The following is a 19,519-nucleotide window of genomic DNA, read 5'->3' on the forward strand; positions in this document are numbered from 1 at the left end:
CATCATTATGTACTAAGTTTTGTTATTTATGTTTCATTTTATGACCCCAGGAAGAATAGTGCTGTTAAGCACTAATGGGGATCGAAACAAACAAACGTTCAAGCCAAGTTCAAGGTGGTTACAACAAACTTTTCTCCCCATGTCTCCTGGAGATGCCCAACATTTTACCATCAACAAACTTGTTGTAACCTGATAACATCACAAAGATTAAGTTGCTGTTTTGGGCAGGCACATCTATTGTAATAACTATGAGATCAGACTTAAAAGAAAATGATGTTTTCTCTTGATGACATCAACATACAAGTTAATTTCCAAGTTCATCTTAGCTTTTCCGTAATAACCAAAGTTGGATAATTGCATAATGTCGCTATTATGAAACGTATGACAATTAAATTCTTATGATCCAGTGGTAAAGTTTGAAACTCTATTTTATTGATGTAAACCTGGATGACTAAAACATATTATGGTACTATATGTTAGAATGACTTACGTTTACAGTTTGAATTAAGTAATAAATGCTTGCTTCCTGCCCTCTGACCTTCCATTATACAGTCCAGGGCTGGAAATACTGGGTGCATGTGCATCTAAGTGCACCCAAATTTGGAGCTGTGCACCCAATTTTTTTTCTGTTGCGTGCACCAGTGCATCCAAATATTTTCTTAGGTTTATATATATAACTAGAGTTCCCCGATCTCATACCTTCGCCAAATGATGTTAATCTTTATGACTGACAAAGTTTAGATTAGATTATTCCCCCCTGATTTAAGAAATAGGAACCTAATTTTCATGAATTATATTGTTTTATCATAATCTCAACCAAAAGGCAAAAAGTCTTATATTAACAAAGAATGCATTCTAGCATTTCCTAATAAATTATGCAAATGAGGTCCTGATTTCAATAAATTATGTTTAATGATGTTCACCTCAATTTAACTTTCAAATACCACAAGTATGAAATTCCAAGCAGTTATCATTACATAATTATAAAATTTTACTCATTAATTATGCAAATTAAGTTCTTTTTAACATAATCAATATCTTCCTGTGTTTCTCTCGTTGTCAATTACCAATGTCACAAGCTTCAATTGTCCTATCATGGAATGCAGCTGATTTATAGAATTTCCCCATAAATTATGCAAATTACATCCATATTTGCATAATTGTCACATAATTATATTAAGCATCACATAAGCTACCTACATACCAAAAATCACGACGATCCGTCAACCGGTTCTTGAGTTATCCCCTTTTGAATATTTTCAAGAATTTATCCCTGCAGTTCCAGAGCAAGCCTCTAGGGGGCCTAAACTCACGTCACTTCTTTCCCAGCACAAGAGCTACCTACCATCTAAATTTCAATACCATAGCATGTCTAGATCATGAGATATCAAAACCGGAAGTTCAGCTGCAGTACCATAATAAGCCGCTAGGGGGTCCAAAATCTAATCATTTTGAGGTCTCATCAAGACCTACCCACCTACCAAGTATCAAGACAATCCATCAAGGCCTTCTCAAGTTATCGTGTTTACAGACAGACACACACACAAACACACACATACACGAACGCCCCTGAAAACATAACCTTCTTGGCGAAGGTAAAGATACATATAGATATATATCAGTCATACAGTCGCTCACATACTACTGAAGGTCTTCTGCTGTGTGCGTCTTTGATATTTACTTCGTGGTAGAGTTTGTGCAGCCTCTTCACTGTCAAGAAGTGCAGGAGTTCCACCCCGTTGTCCAACAACAACTGCACAAACTCCACTCTGTCCTGCAGAAGGGCAGTCTCCATGTACGCGTACTTGTCAATCAGCTGTCAAAACACATCAATCAGCTGTCAGGTCAGGTCATAAATGTCGAAAAATATCAGCGACATGTCAATCGACTGTTGCAACGTCTCTAGCAACCGTATAAACAACATATGGATTAACTGCAAACAGCACGTTTATCCAGTGCCACATCGTTCGGTGTGATGTATTCCAAGTTGTTCCGTGTAATGTAGCCAGTCGTGTGCCTACGAAGCTGGTCTGTTAAGCCGAAGGACGGTTACACCCGCTTTACAGATACAGTCACATCTGCATGCGCTACCTAAGGTTGCAAGCAAACAGACAAAACAAAACCTCGAGTACCCAAACCTCGAGGCAAAATCGAGTCCAGCTCAGAAACAGCTGACGGCAAAGCACTACCAGAGACCAAGAGGGTAAAAAGAGAGACTAGGTCTGTTATTGGAGGTTAGGCGAATGGCGTGAGATGAAGAGGTTGAATAGCCTACCAATCTCCAAGCACATCTTTCGGTGGCTGCAAAGACAGTATCAAATTGGCCAAGCTGTATCCATTTGCCAGTCTGTATCCATTTCGGTGGAACATCTGGCATACAGCTTATATAAAGCTTGGTCAATCTGATCCTGTCTTTGCAGCCACCGAAAGACCTGCCTGGACTGGAGATTTATTATATACCTGCAACTTTTGTCGCCTGCTCGGCGTGAAGATCTCCTGACGGGCGATGTCACTCCTGTCCCAGGCCAGCGCCAGCTGCAGCTGGTTCTTGGGGTGCGACTTCTCGGCTGCAGTTGGAAAACGCGTACACAATGTCACTATGGAATTCTGCGGCTCTGCGTCTAATGTCTAATGCGTCTAAACGCATAGCCGAGTCAGTTCAAATGCACACTCAGAGCTAACCTCTCTAAGGTCAATGACGGTTGTTAACTGGTGTTGTACCAAACGCCCTGTGGTGTTGGATTACATTATGTAGCAAGTGGCAGGACAGAGTTGGTGGGGCTAGTACTATAGTCAAAATACATATGAATGTGTTTGTGTAAGAATAAAACGATCTGTAGTAAGGCTACACTATGTGAAGGTAAACATGATGAATTTTCTTTCAACTGTTTTTCTACTTCTAGTAGCATTACCTTTCAACAAACCCCTCAATAACGCCTCGTCAATGTTCACCGTGTCTCCTTCTTCGAGCTTGAAAAGGGTCACCTGTGGGCAATAAAAGATAAATGCAGGGGACCTTTCGGACCGACTTCTTTAAACGCAAGGAAATATAAAAGATCGTTGGATATCAGGCCCCTGGTTGGATATCATACAGACAATTGAATGATAGAGAAACGCAATTTTCTTAAGTTGTGGAAGTCCGTAATGGTGCGTAGCTGGAGCTAGGACTGAGGGAGGATATACCCTAGAGCAAGTGCTTCATCTGAGGCCTGTATCTAATCTACAAGCTTATCGTGGATATTATCAATACTTTGACGGGATTGCTGCAAATCCAATCCTTTCAGAGACATTATATAACGCTATTATGGTCAGAAAAGTCCATATCATTGGTCTTACAAAGGTGCTGTTGTTGACGATGTTGAGGATCATTTTTGCTGCCTGCGTCATTTCTTCATCACTCGGGAGATCAAACGCCTTTCCGATCCGGTCCCACAGGTCTTTGGTGATCTTTCTCCTTTGCCTGTAGGGCAGAGGAAGGAAGAACAATCGATAATATTGTAGTATTATATTAATGATTATAATTACAAGGTATAGACATTAGCAAAATACCGGTACACATATAGGCCTGTTTCTATCTTGCTACATGGATAAAGTCAAACACCTGACCAGTAACCATGGTAACCTGTAAATGGGTTATGTTCGCTACATTGATGGAATCAAACACCACCAGTAACCATAGTGACCCGCCCCAGGTAAAAATGAGTATGCCTGTTTGTGCGTTTGTCTGTGTTGGTGGCGGCATAAAATAACTTGAAAAAAAATTGAGTGTGCCGTCGCGATGTCTTGTAATAAATGTTGAAATGCATGTAGAAAAAAAACTCCAGTTACTTGATCCGTTTCCATCTCTTGTAAGCGTAGGCGATGATGTCGGCTGCCCGTCCGCTCCCCTCGGCCACGACGACAGGTATCTGCCTCTCCACCGCCTCAGACACGGTCCTCAGCGTGTACCGCCCTCCCTCTACCACCAGAACCACCACAGGGACGCCCAGATCTGGCATCACGTCGAGAGAGTCAAATACATCAGTCATATTCCCTGTATCCTAGAAAAGGCTCCACTTATGGGAAATCAGATCGGAAACTATATGATTAACCTCCTTGGAGAGAGTTATACTGCATCAGTCATGTTCTTTAGATTTTAAAAACAGGCACCAAAGGGACTTCAAGATCTACAATCCATTGTAGTACTCGCTATTCTGAACCATACGGACAGAATCACCAATGATAACATCTACTAAAGTGTCTACTGAAACAGGGTCTTACTACATTTGTTCATCAGGCATCGATCTACAGGAGTCGTGCACATGTGCCATACTGTCAACGTAGCCTTACTGCTCACATTACTGATCTACCTTTATCAATACACAATCTTTAGAATTCTTCACCTTTGCCCAAAGCCACCTCACTGTTGATGTGCTGCTCCAGCTCAGTCCTCAGTATGATGTCGGAGTCGGAGAACACCTTTTCGCTCCCGTCGTCCACCAGGATGAAGTGGGTGTGGTTCAGGTCCAGAGCAGCCGTCTCCTTCTGTCTGTCCAGCTCATCGCAGTAGTAGATGGCGGGAAAGACGTCCTTCCGCCCGGCCTCGTGAGGCTTCCTCGGCAGAAGGAACATAATGTAACAAGACACCGCAAGGTATCTGCTACAGCACCAGTTACCATGGTGACAGCCGTATGGTCCACCAGGGCATTGACCTTCTTTGTTTAGAGGGGAGGAAGAGACAGAGCAAAAACAATGTTTTGCTTCTGCGGGGGTAAAAAAATAATTATTTCCACGTACCTCTAGACTTTTCCTGTTGTCTATTGACCCCCATGTAGCGATGCCGATGGCGACAGGTGAGGTGGCGAAGTTGCTGACCTGGTCCCTGACGGCTTCGCCCACACACTTCATGATGCCGGAGTTCGTCCCGCCTGTCAGGATCCAGGCATCTGGGGAGGGAGGAACAGAACACATCACATCAGGACAGCTGTGCCGCGTACCTAAAGCCTTGCTGTGCCGCGTACCTAAAGCCTTGGTCACAACCCACCGTACGTGCTTCTGCGATGCACGATGCACGCAACCGCTCACGGCCAGACGTGGCGTGCAGACCACACTCTTACACCTTGCGCAACCGTGCGAGTGACGTGCGTCGACGCCACTCCTTCCCCACGTTTTCAGAAAAACGTAGCAGACGTAGCCTCCCAAAAAACGTACAGACAAAAAGCACGTACGGCGGGTTGTGACCAAGGCTTAAACGTAACGTTAGGTACCAGTGAAAGAGGCTTAGGTGCATGTCCTGACCTGTACCTGTACCTGATCAGTCTGGCAAAGTATTATATATGAACGCATGGCCTTTAATGAAGACAGAAACATGAATAAACGGTTAACAGCATGTTTATTTGGACTTTATCTAGCTAATGCATAGAATATCTAAAGGGGTCTCGTAACTACTTTGTACCTGTACAAAGCACTACATGAGGACCGTGAGCATTGCATTAATTATTCTTAAAGAGCGGCCCCAAAAAACATTTAAGATTATGAAAATGAAAATTTCTGATGAACATATCTGTTCCGTTTTTACCCAGTACAAAGACTTATCGTGTTATCGTACTTACAGTTACAGTTTTAGCGGTTTTCTGAAAGTGGCATCGGCTGGAAGGCGAAGGACCTCAAGCTTTGAGAACCTTAAGATTGTTACATACATATATTCTGTACGTAGGATGCCGCTATTCAGACATGTATTTAGCTTTGTTAGATCTTTAATTCTAGAAGACCATACAAAAAAATCCTGTACTTTTTGTTGAGTCAACAAAGAATCTCAGAATCCCTGTACTCTAAAGTCACCTGTAGACTGCGATGCTTTCATCAGGCTCCTTATGAAGGCGTCCTTCAGCCGGTTCTTCAGGAAGAACTTCTGGGCTCCTCCCGCCACGGAGACGATGAGGCTGGGTTTCTTCAGGTGCCAGTGTTTCATCATGAGGTCCCACAGGACGGCGGGGTCAACGTCCGGAGTCACCTTCACAAACTGTGTGTGTGTTGGGGGGGGGGTACGGTGAATGAGTACGTCAGTAGGGATTTATACCTATTAACCGATTGAATATATATATCAACCTTTGCTTTCTGTGTGTGTCTGTGTGTTTGCTTGTGTTTACGTTAATTCCCCATATTGGGCATGTCGAGGACACTCACAGGAGGTTAGATCCTAGATCCTAGAAAAGGTTATCTCATCTCCTGCCTTCAATTTCATGCTATGTGCGAGGTTGTTGCCTTGTGGGAGCCATGCAAATCAGTGAGAAATTGACAATAATACGTAAAACAAGAAATTCGCAAAAGCTCTAATTACTTCATAGACTTATGAGATTTTTTTTATTTTATGTGACTTTGCAGTCTTGAGATCAACATTGATAATATTACAAGTACATTGTTCGTTCACTTGACGTTCGGTGCGTATTGTTACACTGGGACATACTTACGGGGGAGGTTTGGGTGAGGTTCCCAAATCCGGAGAAATAGATCTCCCCATAGGACTTGATTTTACCGTCCCCTCTCTCCTTCACAAACAGCTCAAGTTTCTCCTGGGATAGAGGAAAAGAAACGTGCGTGATCCGTGTAAAGGCGATAAAGGGAAAACTAATTAAACGAAGGACAATTAGGCGGAGAAGAAATTCAACAAGTAGTCCAACAGTGGATAAAGGAAGAAAGGGAACTTAATGCAAGAAAGGAAAGGAAAAGAAACGATGGATTGCGAGATACTTTTTGGAATGCAAGAAACTTTAACTTTTTGCCAAAGGTATTATGGAGATGTCTACAGGGTATAGTAGATATTCTACCTGCAGTGCCAGACAATATTCACCCGTTGAATCAGCCTAGCTCATTCGAAAGCTTAGAGGCTTCTTAACGGCAGCTGCACAGAAGTGCAAGAGAAACGCATCGATTAAAACAGACTAGCTCATAAGAAACACTTTCCAGCTTACAGACAGCTCGGAGTAAAGGAGAAGTTGAGCCTACCCGTTGGTCTTCGCGGATGGTCAGAGTTCTGCTCAGACTCTCCTCCATGCTGACCTCCTCAGGAACATGCTGGTAACCATGGTGACCACGCTTCATCAGTGGTTCTCTCTCCATGGCGATGCTGCAGGGCTGGGGGAACATGTTGCCTTGGCAACGGTGAGATGTCTCCTCCCCTGTGGTATAAGAAATGTTTCCAAAAGTTCCAAAAGCGAGAAAAAGCAGAAAACTATAACCTTCAGCTAAAGTGCAAAGTACAGCCAGCATAGAACCTAGAAATCTGACATGTAAGTCTCACAATTTTTTGGTTTTGACCATTGTATTTTGTGAGAAACAAGCGGTTAAGTTGGACTTAGCTGCCTGCTCCCAAGAGGAGGTTGGATGGGCAGATTGTTGCCTCCTTCAATTTTATAGCATGCATGGGTCCTTTTCTGACAAATGGCACATCCCGTCAGTCAGAAAACAGGGAAGATCACAACCTTCCCGTCCAACCTTTTTCTCGGACATTCTCGGTACTTAAATGTACGTCTATCGTAGACTGGCTCAGGACATGCATTCACATCATTTTAAAAAGGACATTCGTTCCCACCTTTCTTGCAACTTTCTCACGTTTGTCACGTTTTCTCTGCTTCAAGGCCCCGGGCAGATTTGAACCAATCATCGTATTCATTCCGGTTCAGCGGACATGCAGTCAGACCATGGAGGGTCAGACAGACTGTCAGTGGTTATGCTACAGATCCTTCCGAAGCGTCAAAATATCTTATTATAGTCTTATATCTCAACATAAAAAAGTGGGGTCGTGTGGCGTAGTGGCAGCGTGCTCAACTCGGAACCAAGAGGTCCCGGGTTCGAGTCCTGACATGTCAACGTGCCTTTGGGAAAGGCACTTTACACGACTTTCCCCACTTCACTCAAGTGAAAATGAGTATTGTCTTGTCCTGTATTCGTCCTCTGCGTTGGTGGCGGCATAAAATAAGTTGCTATAACTTGAGAGTGCTGCCACCGTGGCCAGTCATGAAATGTTGAAATAAAAAAAAAACGCCTAAAATCGCCTACAATTATACCGGGTTACGTTGTAAAATTCAATCTATATAATCAACACCAACCAGTGACCATGTAAACATATACTGTTAGGTAATGATTAGGATGTAATAACTGTATGTATCTATACTTACAGTCCTCTGTTGCTCATACGTATACCTAGAAGCACGTCTTGTGAGTTGTTAAACCAGTTACAGACAAGGCCATTGCACTTTACACCCCCTTTCCGCTAGAGGCCGCGACCACTGAGAGACCAAACGTTTGACAGATCGCAAAAAGGATTTCATAGCTACAGAACTTGTACGTTTTTAAAAGAAGGGGTTTTCTGTGTGTTTCGTTGCATTTTAAATCACACTTACATATTGTCTTGTGTTAAATTTCAATCATCAAATCAAGGATCACACAAATCCAATTTCGGTCGCTCAGCCGCCGCCGTCTGTTGGAAAGGGGCCCTACTTAAGAATAACCTACTGTTTGACATCATGGTGTAAATTGTACAGCCTAATTCCGCTCTCAAAGGTTGTACATGGTTATGCTATCATAACAAGGCTTTCTGCAGAACTGTTCAACTGTATTGATCAATTAAGGCTGTGTCGCAATCAAATAAAGGGCTAATAAGGCCAAGTTTACATCTCACATTTTCAGGGGATGTGTAAAGAATAATGACACCCACTGTCCTTGCCTGTTCCAGTCAGCTAAATAGTGACCGATAGTATCTTAATTCCTTAACATTAGCATAAACATAAACATACACAGACTACTCACCCCATTAGACAGGTAATACGCAGAACGGTTATAGTACAGTAAACACATAGGTGTGGCCTGTTAAGTCTGACGTGAGTTTATATTCTACATCATGACTCACATTTTTCTTGCGGGGAAAGTCGTACCTTATCCAGCAGAACCCTGGTCCCACGGTGTCTAGGACCAGCCACACACACGGTAGGACACACACAGCGGCGTGCGGTACGGGCTTGAACCTCGGACGAGCCTGCCCTGTCCCCCGAGAACGGCTTGATAAACGTGTCGCTGATCGGGGGTGTGCTGCGGCTGGTACACCCCGAGGGGGAATTAATGCCGAGCCGGTCCGGCAGCTTAGAACTGGCTGTGACGCGTCTGAAGCTTAATTGCGTGGAATATGGGCGATCATCACCAACCTGGGAGCCAGACTAGTATCGGGGCGTTAGTCGTTTTCCTTCGGCACCCAAGAGCCCTTCGCCCGCCTATCTAAATTACTGGTACGGGGGAGTTGAGCCAGAGGGGAGTTTGGTCTGCCCTATTGCTAGTAATACTCTTGGATGCCAAGGGAAATCGGCTGACGCCTCGATACAAGTCTGGCTCCCAGCGTAGATCGTCACTAGCCTGGGCAGGAGTAGGTTAACCTTCTGCCTTTAGCTCACTGTCACCAAGTACAGTAGAGGCATTAATTAATTGTCATTAGATAGCTTTAAACAATGTTTAGAGCTAGATGTTCAAAGATTAGGTGTAAAAAATCTTCCGCGTGCCCGCGACGCTGGCGTTTTACACCGAAGGGCGGTTATACCGGCTATACAGATACAGAAACCTTTCAACAATAAAATGGTATTTCTAACGTTGCACAAATGACTAAGCATACGACATATCGAGCTGTGTGCTCTATCCGCTATTATCAACACCTCAATTATGGGATTAAAGTGATTGCTAACACCTCAATTATAGGATAACACCTCAATTATTGGATTAGACTCAGCCAACTCGGCCAAGTGAGACAGAAATCAGATCCTCCAAAGGTCTATCAAGTCAGACAGACAGAGACGTGGCATCTGACGTCATGGAACTACATGCATTATTGTAAATATCTCACTGATGGCCTTGTTATACTTTTACCTTGTTATGTTCATTGAGTTGTCGTCACTCCGTGATTTTGTCATACTTGTCGTTTTTGCCCCAAATATAACGTTGGGTGTTGTCATCACGAAAAATGTCTGTTCCTTTTGAATGGATTTTTTGTAGGATTTTAACCTTACTGAAAAGTGGCTTGCAGTCATATTGTTTTAGCTTTTTTTTTAAAATAGATAATGGTTCAAACAAACAAACAAACAAACAAACAAACAAACAACAAACAAACTAACTAACATATTTCGTTGGGTTGTGATATGGGTTGATGCAGCAGTTAACGATACAGCGACGACTGGGGGTCAACATCCTAGAGAACATTCACCTCAGAACGCGTGCCTTCTAATAATTCACGTGACAGTCACACCGACCTGAGCAGTCTTACCGTGCAGTTTATTTTTCTCTCCCTGTAAATTTTAGGGCAGACATCCAGCATAGACTTTCGGCAACTAGACTGTCCGGAGCACCACCATGTCCAAACGTGTTACGCTGTTCCTCCTTACCTGTGCCTTGGCGGTGGTGTCCGCACGACACGGAAGTGAGAACACCACCAAGCCCCACATTCTCTTCATCGTGGCCGACGACCTAGGTAAGCACTCTCTAAGCAGAGGTGTGGTTGATGGGGGAAGATCGTTGCCTTTTATTTATGGCCCGTTTTTTCTACCCCCTTGGGTGGCGCATGGGCCCTCCCTGGCGAATGGATACTGCCTTTTTTCCACCCTAGGATCTGATTTGAGATTACTAGGTAAGGACAATGCTGGCAGATAGAGGCATTATAGATCTGGCAGAGGGTTAACGCTAAGTATTAAACATTACAAATATTAGTGTACAAGTGTACACCAAGACACAGGTATAAAAGGAAGACCGTTATAAAGTATTTAATACACCTGTATGGAATGTAGATACAACGTTACGTGAATAACAATGTAGTCATGTTAAAAGGGATGTGGACACATTCACCGGCAGGGCAGAACTAATTCCACCTAATTCAACAAAACTGTTACAAATTCAATTTTGGTCACGATATTCAGGTAGCTTTTTCATAATGTTGGTCAGGTTGAATATGTGTGGGAGGGGAGGGAGGGGGCGGGGAGCACTCTCGAATCTCGAGACATCGTCGATTCAATACGCTGGACTTTGGTCCGAAGTTGTGCAAATATAAACTCTGCGTGCTGCCGCGGAGGGAGCTAGACAAACAGTGTACAGTCTGACCGATTTGTGTACACATTCGTGTACATTCAAAGGTCCAAATCTGCTTCAACTGAGGACAAGGGCGGTTGGACTAACAACGTTTGTTGGTGTATGATGCCAAGGGTAATGTCAAATTCATTTAGTTTCTGCTGGCATATGTTTGTTTAAAGGGTTACGGTGACTGATATTACAAAGTTGTTACACATATACACATATACACATGTACATATACATAATTATTATGCATACACATACACATATGCATATACATAAAACATATACAAAATGAGCCCTTACTGTCGAATGCCTTTCCTTGCTCCTACCCGTATACCTCAGTTATCTAACAGTGCATTTGGGCGCGAAAATGCAGTTAATTTCATTGTCATTGTCATTGCCTGAAAAAACTCTTACCTAAGAAGTCATGTGACAAACCTCACTGGGTCAGTCTACTGAGGAAGACCAGAGTGACTGGTCTGGTCGAGAGCTCTAGGTGAGAGAACTTTACTGTGTTGGATCAAAAGTTTTAACTTTAAACTCAAAACTCACACCTCTTGCGTCCAGGTTGGAATGACGTCGGCTGGCACAATCCTGACGTCAAGACGCCGGTTCTGGACCAGCTGGCGCACGAGGGCGTCATCTTCAACCAGTCTTACGTCAACTACGTCTGTACACCGTGAGTGTCGTCAGGACATGGATACGTCTCAAGCTGGTTCATGACAGTTTAATACTGCATCTGTATAGCCTAGTCTTTACCAGGCACCGCGGATCGCTGGAAAAATAGTACAAATTGGCCGAAATAAAGGAATAATGTACCAGGGGAGGTAGCCGGCCAGAGAAGATCCAATTCGCGCACAGGCTCCGTGGGTCGCGAATTGGATCTTCTCTGGCGAATTTCAACGATTTTTCCAGCGATCCGCGGTGCCTGGTAGAGGCTAGTATAGTCCACAACACACCAGTATCTGTATCTGCATCTATATAGCCGGTATCATAAACCCTATAACGTTACAGTAAGATTCAAGTTAATTCATGCGCAGGTACTAGGTCCATTAACCACTACTCTGCATTCAGTTCTTCTCTTGTACCCCGCAGGTCCAGAACTGCCTTCATGACAGGGTACTTCCCGTACCACGTGGGTTCTCAGGTTGGGATATTAATGTTCACATCAACAAACATGTACATCATGTAATTTATAACTTATGATTTTATATGGTATTGTATTGTATTGTACTGTTTAGGAGGGCAACTTGCAAAGGTGTCTATACACCTGTTTGCCCTCCCTTCCACTTGTGTTTCTTGTAGTGAATTCAAATAAGTAAATAAAACAAGTAGATGAATAAACACTGCTTAACTTCGGAACGTAAGATTTTAATGGAAAAATGAACTGTTCTCCAACTCAATTTGACTCACCGGAATTCTCAACCTAATCTCTCGGTCTTATCAGGTATCTGACTGCTGGGCCAAGTCATTTTTCCGCCCGTGTGACATCAGCTTGACTGGGTCAAAGTTCGTCGGAAGTCGGCACCGTCCCCCGTCCCGGTTGACAGAAGGTTGGTATGCACTGATGACCTGGACTCAGGACAAACCAACCTTCTCTCAACCGGGACGGGGGGCGGTACCGACTTCAAACATTAAAAAAAAATTAAACGAACCCCAGATTCAAATTCTAACCAATCCTATGGCAAGATAACAAACAAACAAACAAAAACAAACAAATAAAGGAGTTTATGGGATGGGCGACAAAAGTCGTAAGACACGTAAATAATTCATTCATTCAAAGGGTGTGAAGTGGTATAATCCAACAGATGAGGCTGAGAGTTTGTCTCTTGTATTATGTTTTGCAGCACCTGGTGTTCTTCCCCCAGCAGGCTCAGGCCATCCCGTCTAACTTCACCATGCTTCCCGAGAAGCTGAAGGAGCTGGGGTACGCCACTCACATGGTGGGCAAGTACGTCTGCTCTCAGAATATTGTCTGTGTACGTAGCTATTTATTATGTACAATAAAGGTCTTTATTCATTCATTCATTATGTTTACCGAAGGAAAACATATTGTTTTTGCTCAGTTTCTTCTTCTTCTTCTCCAAACAGTAACCTATGACCTGACCAATCACATGATTTGTTGACATCTGTCACTATGGTGACTGGTGTTGGGTTACATCATGTTGCAATTTCATGGTCTGCTCTGCTCCTGTCACCATACTAGTAGTACATGTAACGTTATATGAATGTGTTTGAGTAAGAATTAACAGAGCAGACCATTAATGTCCGAAGGTAAACATTATGCATTTGCTTTGCAAATGTTACTTCTCTAGTTGATCCATATAACAGTTAGAATACTACACGATGTATTCCCTATCATCCGCCATACGGACCGAGGGTGATGCGGAGTTGGGACCGAGGGTGATGCGGAGTTGGGACCGAGGGTGATGCGGAGTTGGGACCGAGGGTGATGCGGAGTTATAACCGAGAGTGATGCGGTGTATACCCTCGGTCCCTACCGGTTCAGTGCAAAATGTGCCAACACTTGAGTGTCCTAAAACAAACAAAAAAGTGCGACAACATCAGTTCCAACGTTCGAATCCGGTATTGGAAAGCGGCACACTCGAAATGCGTTCGAATCATTCTATGGAACATTGGAAGTCTAGTTCGAAGCTTTCTCAGCAAATACCGTCTACCGTCAAGAGAAAGCCGTTCAAGTGATGCTTTCACCATTTTAATGAATGACGACGATGGCAGCAAAGTAAATCTGCTCTGTTTCTAGGTGGCACCTGGGCTTCTGCAACTGGAAGTACACGCCGACCTACCGCGGCTTCGACTCCTTCTACGGTTACTATAATGCAGATGAGGACTACTATACCCACGTCGTCGGTAAAAATCTTTGCAATTTCTTATCAACCACATCAACCACCCAGTTAAACTCGTAGTCGACACAGGCAAACGTAACAGCCATATTATACACAGTCTTCAGGTAGAAACAGTTCATCCAGTATTAAAGGTACTAGTATGCTGAAGCACAAACCTGGATAACATAGAGCGGACTAACGCTCTTGGTCTTGCAAATGAAACATTGAAGAAACTTATAACGTTACCTGCTTATAACGTAATCTGCCCGTCTGTAACGTATTTATTTCCATCCGTTTAGCTGGTGGACTGGACCTAAGAGACGACAAGGAAGTCGTCAATACAAAGAATGGACAGTACGGCACGGTAAGTGAACATTCCTATCATTACTTTACCTGTCAAAAGACGATGTAGAAGGAGATGACAATTTGTTTTAGATTATTAGTGAAATTTCTAAATGTTGTCATATATTCACAGGACATTGCAGTTTACATAAAGGCATCCATTTATACATTCATTAATACATTCATTTATACATTCATTCACTCATTCATTAATTCACTCATTCATTCATTCCAGTACTTCTTCACGGACCGGATCATTGACGTGGTTGAGAAACACCCCACAGACACACCCCTGTTTCTGTACCTGCCCTTCCAGAACGTGCACGAACCATTGGAGGTAAATTAAAATACCGAAGTTTGCACATACCTTTGACTCTGAATCCAAAATTAGCTTGAAACTACAGCTATTCTTCCTGTGGCCCTATACATGTAGTACATTAATACATAAAGTCACCAGTCACATAAGAGACAGTATGACTACAGCATCTCAATCCGCTGAAGTCAGGAAATTTCCATGGAAACAAAATAAAAGACAGGATTATGTATACAAGGTTAAGAAATATAAGAAACTGATAAAAAAGAAGAAAAAACAGTTTAATGAAATACAAATGACATCTTTAGCAAAATTAGCGAAAAAGGAACCAAAATCATTTTGGAACGAAATAAATAAACTTCGAAACTTCGAAAATAGAAGCAAGGATGAGGCAGTAGAACAAATATCTACAAACGAATGGCTAGACCATTTCAAAGCAATAAATAAAAACACCATAGTCGACGCAAAAGAAAAAGAAAACGCCGACAAAATCATCTCATCACTTGAACTTGAAACAGAAAATCCACTAGACTTTGAGATAACGGAAGAGGAAATCAAAAAAGCATTATCTAGTTTAAAAAACAATAAGTCTAGTGGAACAGATTCCATAATTAATGAAATGTTGAAAAATAGTGCCCCCCAACTCAATCAACCACTCAAAAAAATGTTTAATATATTACTACAGTCCGGACACTTTCCTCAGCAGTGGAGCCAAAGCACACTTGTCCCAATCTTCAAAAGCGGTGAACCGTCAAACCCAACCAACTACAGAGGAATAGCTATCTCTAGTTGTGTTGGCAAACTATTTACTTTCATCCTCAACAAACGTTTACAACATTTCATGGAAAGCTCAAACCTGCTCTCTCCTTTTCAATCCGGATTTAGAAAGGACTTCAGAACATGTGACAATGTCTTTGTTCTCAAAACATTAATTGACCAACAAACTTTCAAACCCGGTGGTAAGCTATACGCCTGCTTTGTAGACTTTCGGAAAGCATTTGATTCGGTTTGGCGCAACGGATTATTTTATAAATTATTATCTTTGGGAATAGGGGGGAACTTATTTAAATTAATAAAATCAATGTACCATAATATAGAATACTGTGTCAAGACCTCACACGGTCTGTCACCCTACTTCCAGTCTTTCTGCGGAGTGCGACAGGGATGTAATCTGAGCCCTCTTCTTTTCAACATATTCATAAATGATTTCTCGTCCTTACTAGACCCCACGTCCTGCGATCCCCTAACACTAAAAGACACTCCTATTAACAGCATGTTTTGGGCCGATGACCTTGTACTTGTTTCAAAATCAGAATCGGGCTTAAAAGAGTGTCTGAGGACACTAGACCAATTCTGCTCACTTTGGAAACTGTCGATTAATAAAAGTAAAACAAAAGTGATGATTTTTTCTAAAAATGGACGGACAGTTGAAAATGAACATTCACCTTTCAAATCTCAGGGACAAACGTTAGAAATAACAAACTTCTACACATACTTAGGAATAGATATCACACCCTCAGGGTCCTTTAGCCGTGCCATCAAACAGTTAAGACTAAAAGCTCTAAGGGCATCCTTTAAATTAAAATCAATATTATCATCAAACTCCAACCCGTCCATACCTTTAGCTATTGACTTATTCAACAGTTTGGTTAAACCTATTTTATTGTATTGCGGAGAACTTACCGGCATAAATGCACAATGTAGAGACTTGATTTTTAAAGGAATTAAAGAACATCCCAGTGAAAAGATCAGAACACATATAACCACAATACTTAGCCCGATATTAGGACCGGAAGTTGATATTTTACGAGTTAGTCGCCAGGGGAAGTTATCAGATCCGTCCTGTACCCGACCTGTTGTTGTACGATTTAAGAAATACAGTGATAAACTGAACGTGATTTACCAGTCAGACACTTTACTACGGAACCAAAATATAACAATAGATCAACCAAAAATTGCATACGAAATCCCTGACCTAGAATATGTACTTTTGAATTTCTGCAAAATTTTGCTAAATGTCCCGAAAGGGTCTGTAAATGCCGCTGTGAGGGGGCGAATTAGGAGTTTTCCTTTATTCGTGGACAGCCAAACACAAATGATTAAATACTGGATTAGAATAAATAATTTACCAAACGATAGACTTGTCAAAAAAGCATACGACACTTCAGTCGAAGAAGAACATGACTGGGCTACTCACGTTCAGGATATATTATGTAGACATGGGTTCCAAAATGTTTGGCTTAACCCGCAGTTAATGCCAACCATTTTGGAAACATATTTAAACAGCGTCTCAAGGACACGTTTCTTTCTGGCTGGAGAGAACACTGAGAAATACTAGCAAACTCCAAACATATTCTAAAATAAAGAAACACTTCGGCATGGAAGATTATCTTACATCAATACAAAACAAATCGTTTACAATTAGCATAACAAAACTGAGAATAAGTGCACATTGTCTTCAAATTGAAAAGGAAGACACCAAAACACACCAGCCACTCAGAGACTGTGTCCCACATGTAATCTAAATGTTGAAAATGAATTTCATTTTGTTATGACTTGTCCTACCTATAGTAAAGAAAGAGATGTGCTATTACAGAATATAACTACTAAGACGGACCTCATACTACCTGATACACAGCTCGATATGTTCCATGTATTGTTATCATGCCCAACCTCTATTTCTGTTTACATAGGTCAATTTCTCCATAGCTCATTACATATGCGAGATCAAATAATTAATACATAATTATATATCAACACACTATGTTACCTACCTGTTATTGGACATGTTTTTGATGTATTTCTCTAGACTAGTTTAGTGTTGTAGTACTGCCATACATTGTACCTTGTACGATTGTTGTGCAATAAAGTTCATTCATATATAGGGTGCATAACACTCATAGAACAGAATACAGAATTACAAGAAATCAACGTTTTGTCTGTCGTGTCGATGGATAAGACATACTTTTAGTGTTTCTTTTCAGCAGATGGTTTTGATACTAGCTGAAGCCTTTTTGAAATCCATATAGCTTCCATGGTTATCTTCAAGAACAAATTCTGAGTTAGCGTTTTGATGTTGATGTAATTCATGGCAAAAACACTTTGTATTCAAGTATGACAGAACTCATTTATCAACGACGCAATGAACTAGTGTACTTTGTTTCTAAATATTCTGTGTATATGTATTGCGAAAGATACCACGAAGGGACAAAATATGCCTTCAATTCATGAACTGAATGTAAGATTGCCGCTCACAGGTTCCCCAACGGTTCGAAGACATCTACGCGAACGTTCAAGATGAAAACAGGAGAAAACTTCTCGGTAGGTTGAGTTTCACTATTCTGAAATAAACGACAAAAAAGAGAAATATAACTTAGTATTTTTATACAGAACTAAGTCTTTCAAGCTTTGGACCGTAACCAAAATTTCCAAAAAAATATTAATTGATACGCCCAAAACAGTTACTCAAGCAACTGGGTATGATTTGGGAAACGGTCAGACGTTTCAGGTAGCATCCACTATTACTACCTTTCGTCAGTGACACTAGAGACTTGCAGGCAAAAGGCAGAACTATTGACTGAAGTTCGTGCTTATAAACCTGCCTTTCTGACAAGTCTACAGTGTCTGACCGTTTGCAAAATCATATCCAGTTGCTTCGCTTTTGGCGAATCTTATTACCTGGGTGTCTACTCTTCACTGACGTACGAATAGATAGTTTATGGTCTGTCCAATGAATGTGTTGCAGGTATGGTGAGCGCCCTGGACGAGGCTGTCGGGAACGTTACCATGGCAATGAAGAATGCGGGACTGTGGGACAACACTCTTGTGATCTTCACTACTGACGTAAGGGTTATTATAAGTCACTTCTTCTTCATTCCTGCTTAGCCCCATTGCTGGGATCAACAGCAGGTTGCATACATATAAAGGAATGGAACGGATAATAGATAAGGGAACATAAACTAGAAAGGCCGACATTTGCTTGGGAGCAAATACAGCATATTTCAGTCCATCTCCCTCCCACGCAAAAGTGGACTATTCCAAACTTACCCCAGTGTAAAACTGGCAAAGATTCTCAAATAAATGAATTATATAGTAGCTATGTAATTGAGAACAAAGATGCAACAACAAGCACATTGAATCTCGAAAGCTTTACTAATCTTCTTACAGGTATGCAAATACTAACGATGATGAGATTTGATACATTTTGAAGGTCTTAGGCACATAAAATTGAATGTGTGGGTCATTACGCACGACTTACGTGCAATGTGACCTCAGGTAACCCGCAATGGAACACGTGTTCCATGGCCAACGGCAGATGGAACGTGCCATTCTTTAGATAGAACATGGAACGGGTATAGCACTTTTGGCCCTTTTTTTGCTGAAAATAGCCATTAAATTCCCCCAAATGAGTCATTTGGAAGTGGTGTATGCCTAATATGTGACTGCTGTTCTGTAGACACATGTTCAAGGTACCCTTATACCGAATTTCAGATCATTTGGTTGTAAAACCAGGGCTCAGGATCCAAAAATCCATTTTCTGGCGAAAAATGCCAAAAAAAACCTTCATAAGAATTTTTCAAAGGCATGTATCAAAAAATGAAAAAAAAACGCCTGGGGGCATTGGCCCATTCTACCTCCATGCCAAATTTCAAGTCATTTGGCTGAATGATGGCGGAGTTGAATCCCTTTGACTGTTTGGCAGGAGAAGAAGGAGGAGGAGGAGAAACATGAGAGAACACAATATATTTCATCCATACCATGGTATGGACTGAAATATAATAACCAGATTTTGTGTGTACAAAGGTCGAGACAAGTGAGTTAGTGCATTAGTAATATTTACATATATGTAAGACATACACGACGTCTGCCTTCTTTTGTCATCCTCAACTGAGGTTTGGTAAAATATTGAGGCTGTACGCCATTATAGGTATTATTT

General features: G+C 41.9%; 2 protein-coding genes across 2 annotated transcripts in view; one reads left to right on the top strand and one right to left on the bottom strand.

Moving 5' to 3' along the window:
- The window catches only part of LOC109482219 (transient receptor potential cation channel subfamily M member 2-like), a 15,297-nt gene extending 8,172 nt beyond the window's left edge, over positions 1–7,125 (bottom strand). Inside the window, exons 1-10 of the mRNA XM_019784912.1 lie at positions 6,985–7,125; positions 6,450–6,551; positions 5,821–6,001; positions 4,777–4,925; positions 4,383–4,590; positions 3,829–3,991; positions 3,337–3,460; positions 2,913–2,985; positions 2,461–2,567; positions 1,643–1,816 (exon numbers count right to left, since the gene is read on the bottom strand). Of these exons, the coding sequence (XP_019640471.1) occupies positions 1,643–1,816; positions 2,461–2,567; positions 2,913–2,985; positions 3,337–3,460; positions 3,829–3,991; positions 4,383–4,590; positions 4,777–4,925; positions 5,821–6,001; positions 6,450–6,551; positions 6,985–7,125 (1,422 nt within the window). The remainder of the gene's footprint in view (positions 1–1,642; positions 1,817–2,460; positions 2,568–2,912; positions 2,986–3,336; positions 3,461–3,828; positions 3,992–4,382; positions 4,591–4,776; positions 4,926–5,820; positions 6,002–6,449; positions 6,552–6,984) is intronic.
- A 3,133-nt stretch (positions 7,126–10,258) lies between these two features.
- The window catches only part of LOC109482381 (arylsulfatase B-like), a 12,242-nt gene continuing 2,981 nt past the window's right edge, over positions 10,259–19,519 (top strand). The window contains exons 1-9 of the mRNA XM_019785083.1: positions 10,259–10,486; positions 11,650–11,761; positions 12,178–12,229; positions 12,930–13,033; positions 13,847–13,953; positions 14,228–14,292; positions 14,506–14,607; positions 17,841–17,904; positions 18,329–18,426. Of these exons, the coding sequence (XP_019640642.1) occupies positions 10,369–10,486; positions 11,650–11,761; positions 12,178–12,229; positions 12,930–13,033; positions 13,847–13,953; positions 14,228–14,292; positions 14,506–14,607; positions 17,841–17,904; positions 18,329–18,426 (822 nt within the window). The 5' untranslated portion in view covers positions 10,259–10,368. The remainder of the gene's footprint in view (positions 10,487–11,649; positions 11,762–12,177; positions 12,230–12,929; positions 13,034–13,846; positions 13,954–14,227; positions 14,293–14,505; positions 14,608–17,840; positions 17,905–18,328; positions 18,427–19,519) is intronic.

The sequence above is a fragment of the Branchiostoma belcheri genome, unplaced genomic scaffold (assembly GCF_001625305.1).
Source record: "Branchiostoma belcheri isolate BF01 breed outbred unplaced genomic scaffold, Haploidv18h27 scaffold6, whole genome shotgun sequence".
Lineage (NCBI taxonomy): Eukaryota > Metazoa > Chordata > Leptocardii > Amphioxiformes > Branchiostomatidae > Branchiostoma > Branchiostoma belcheri.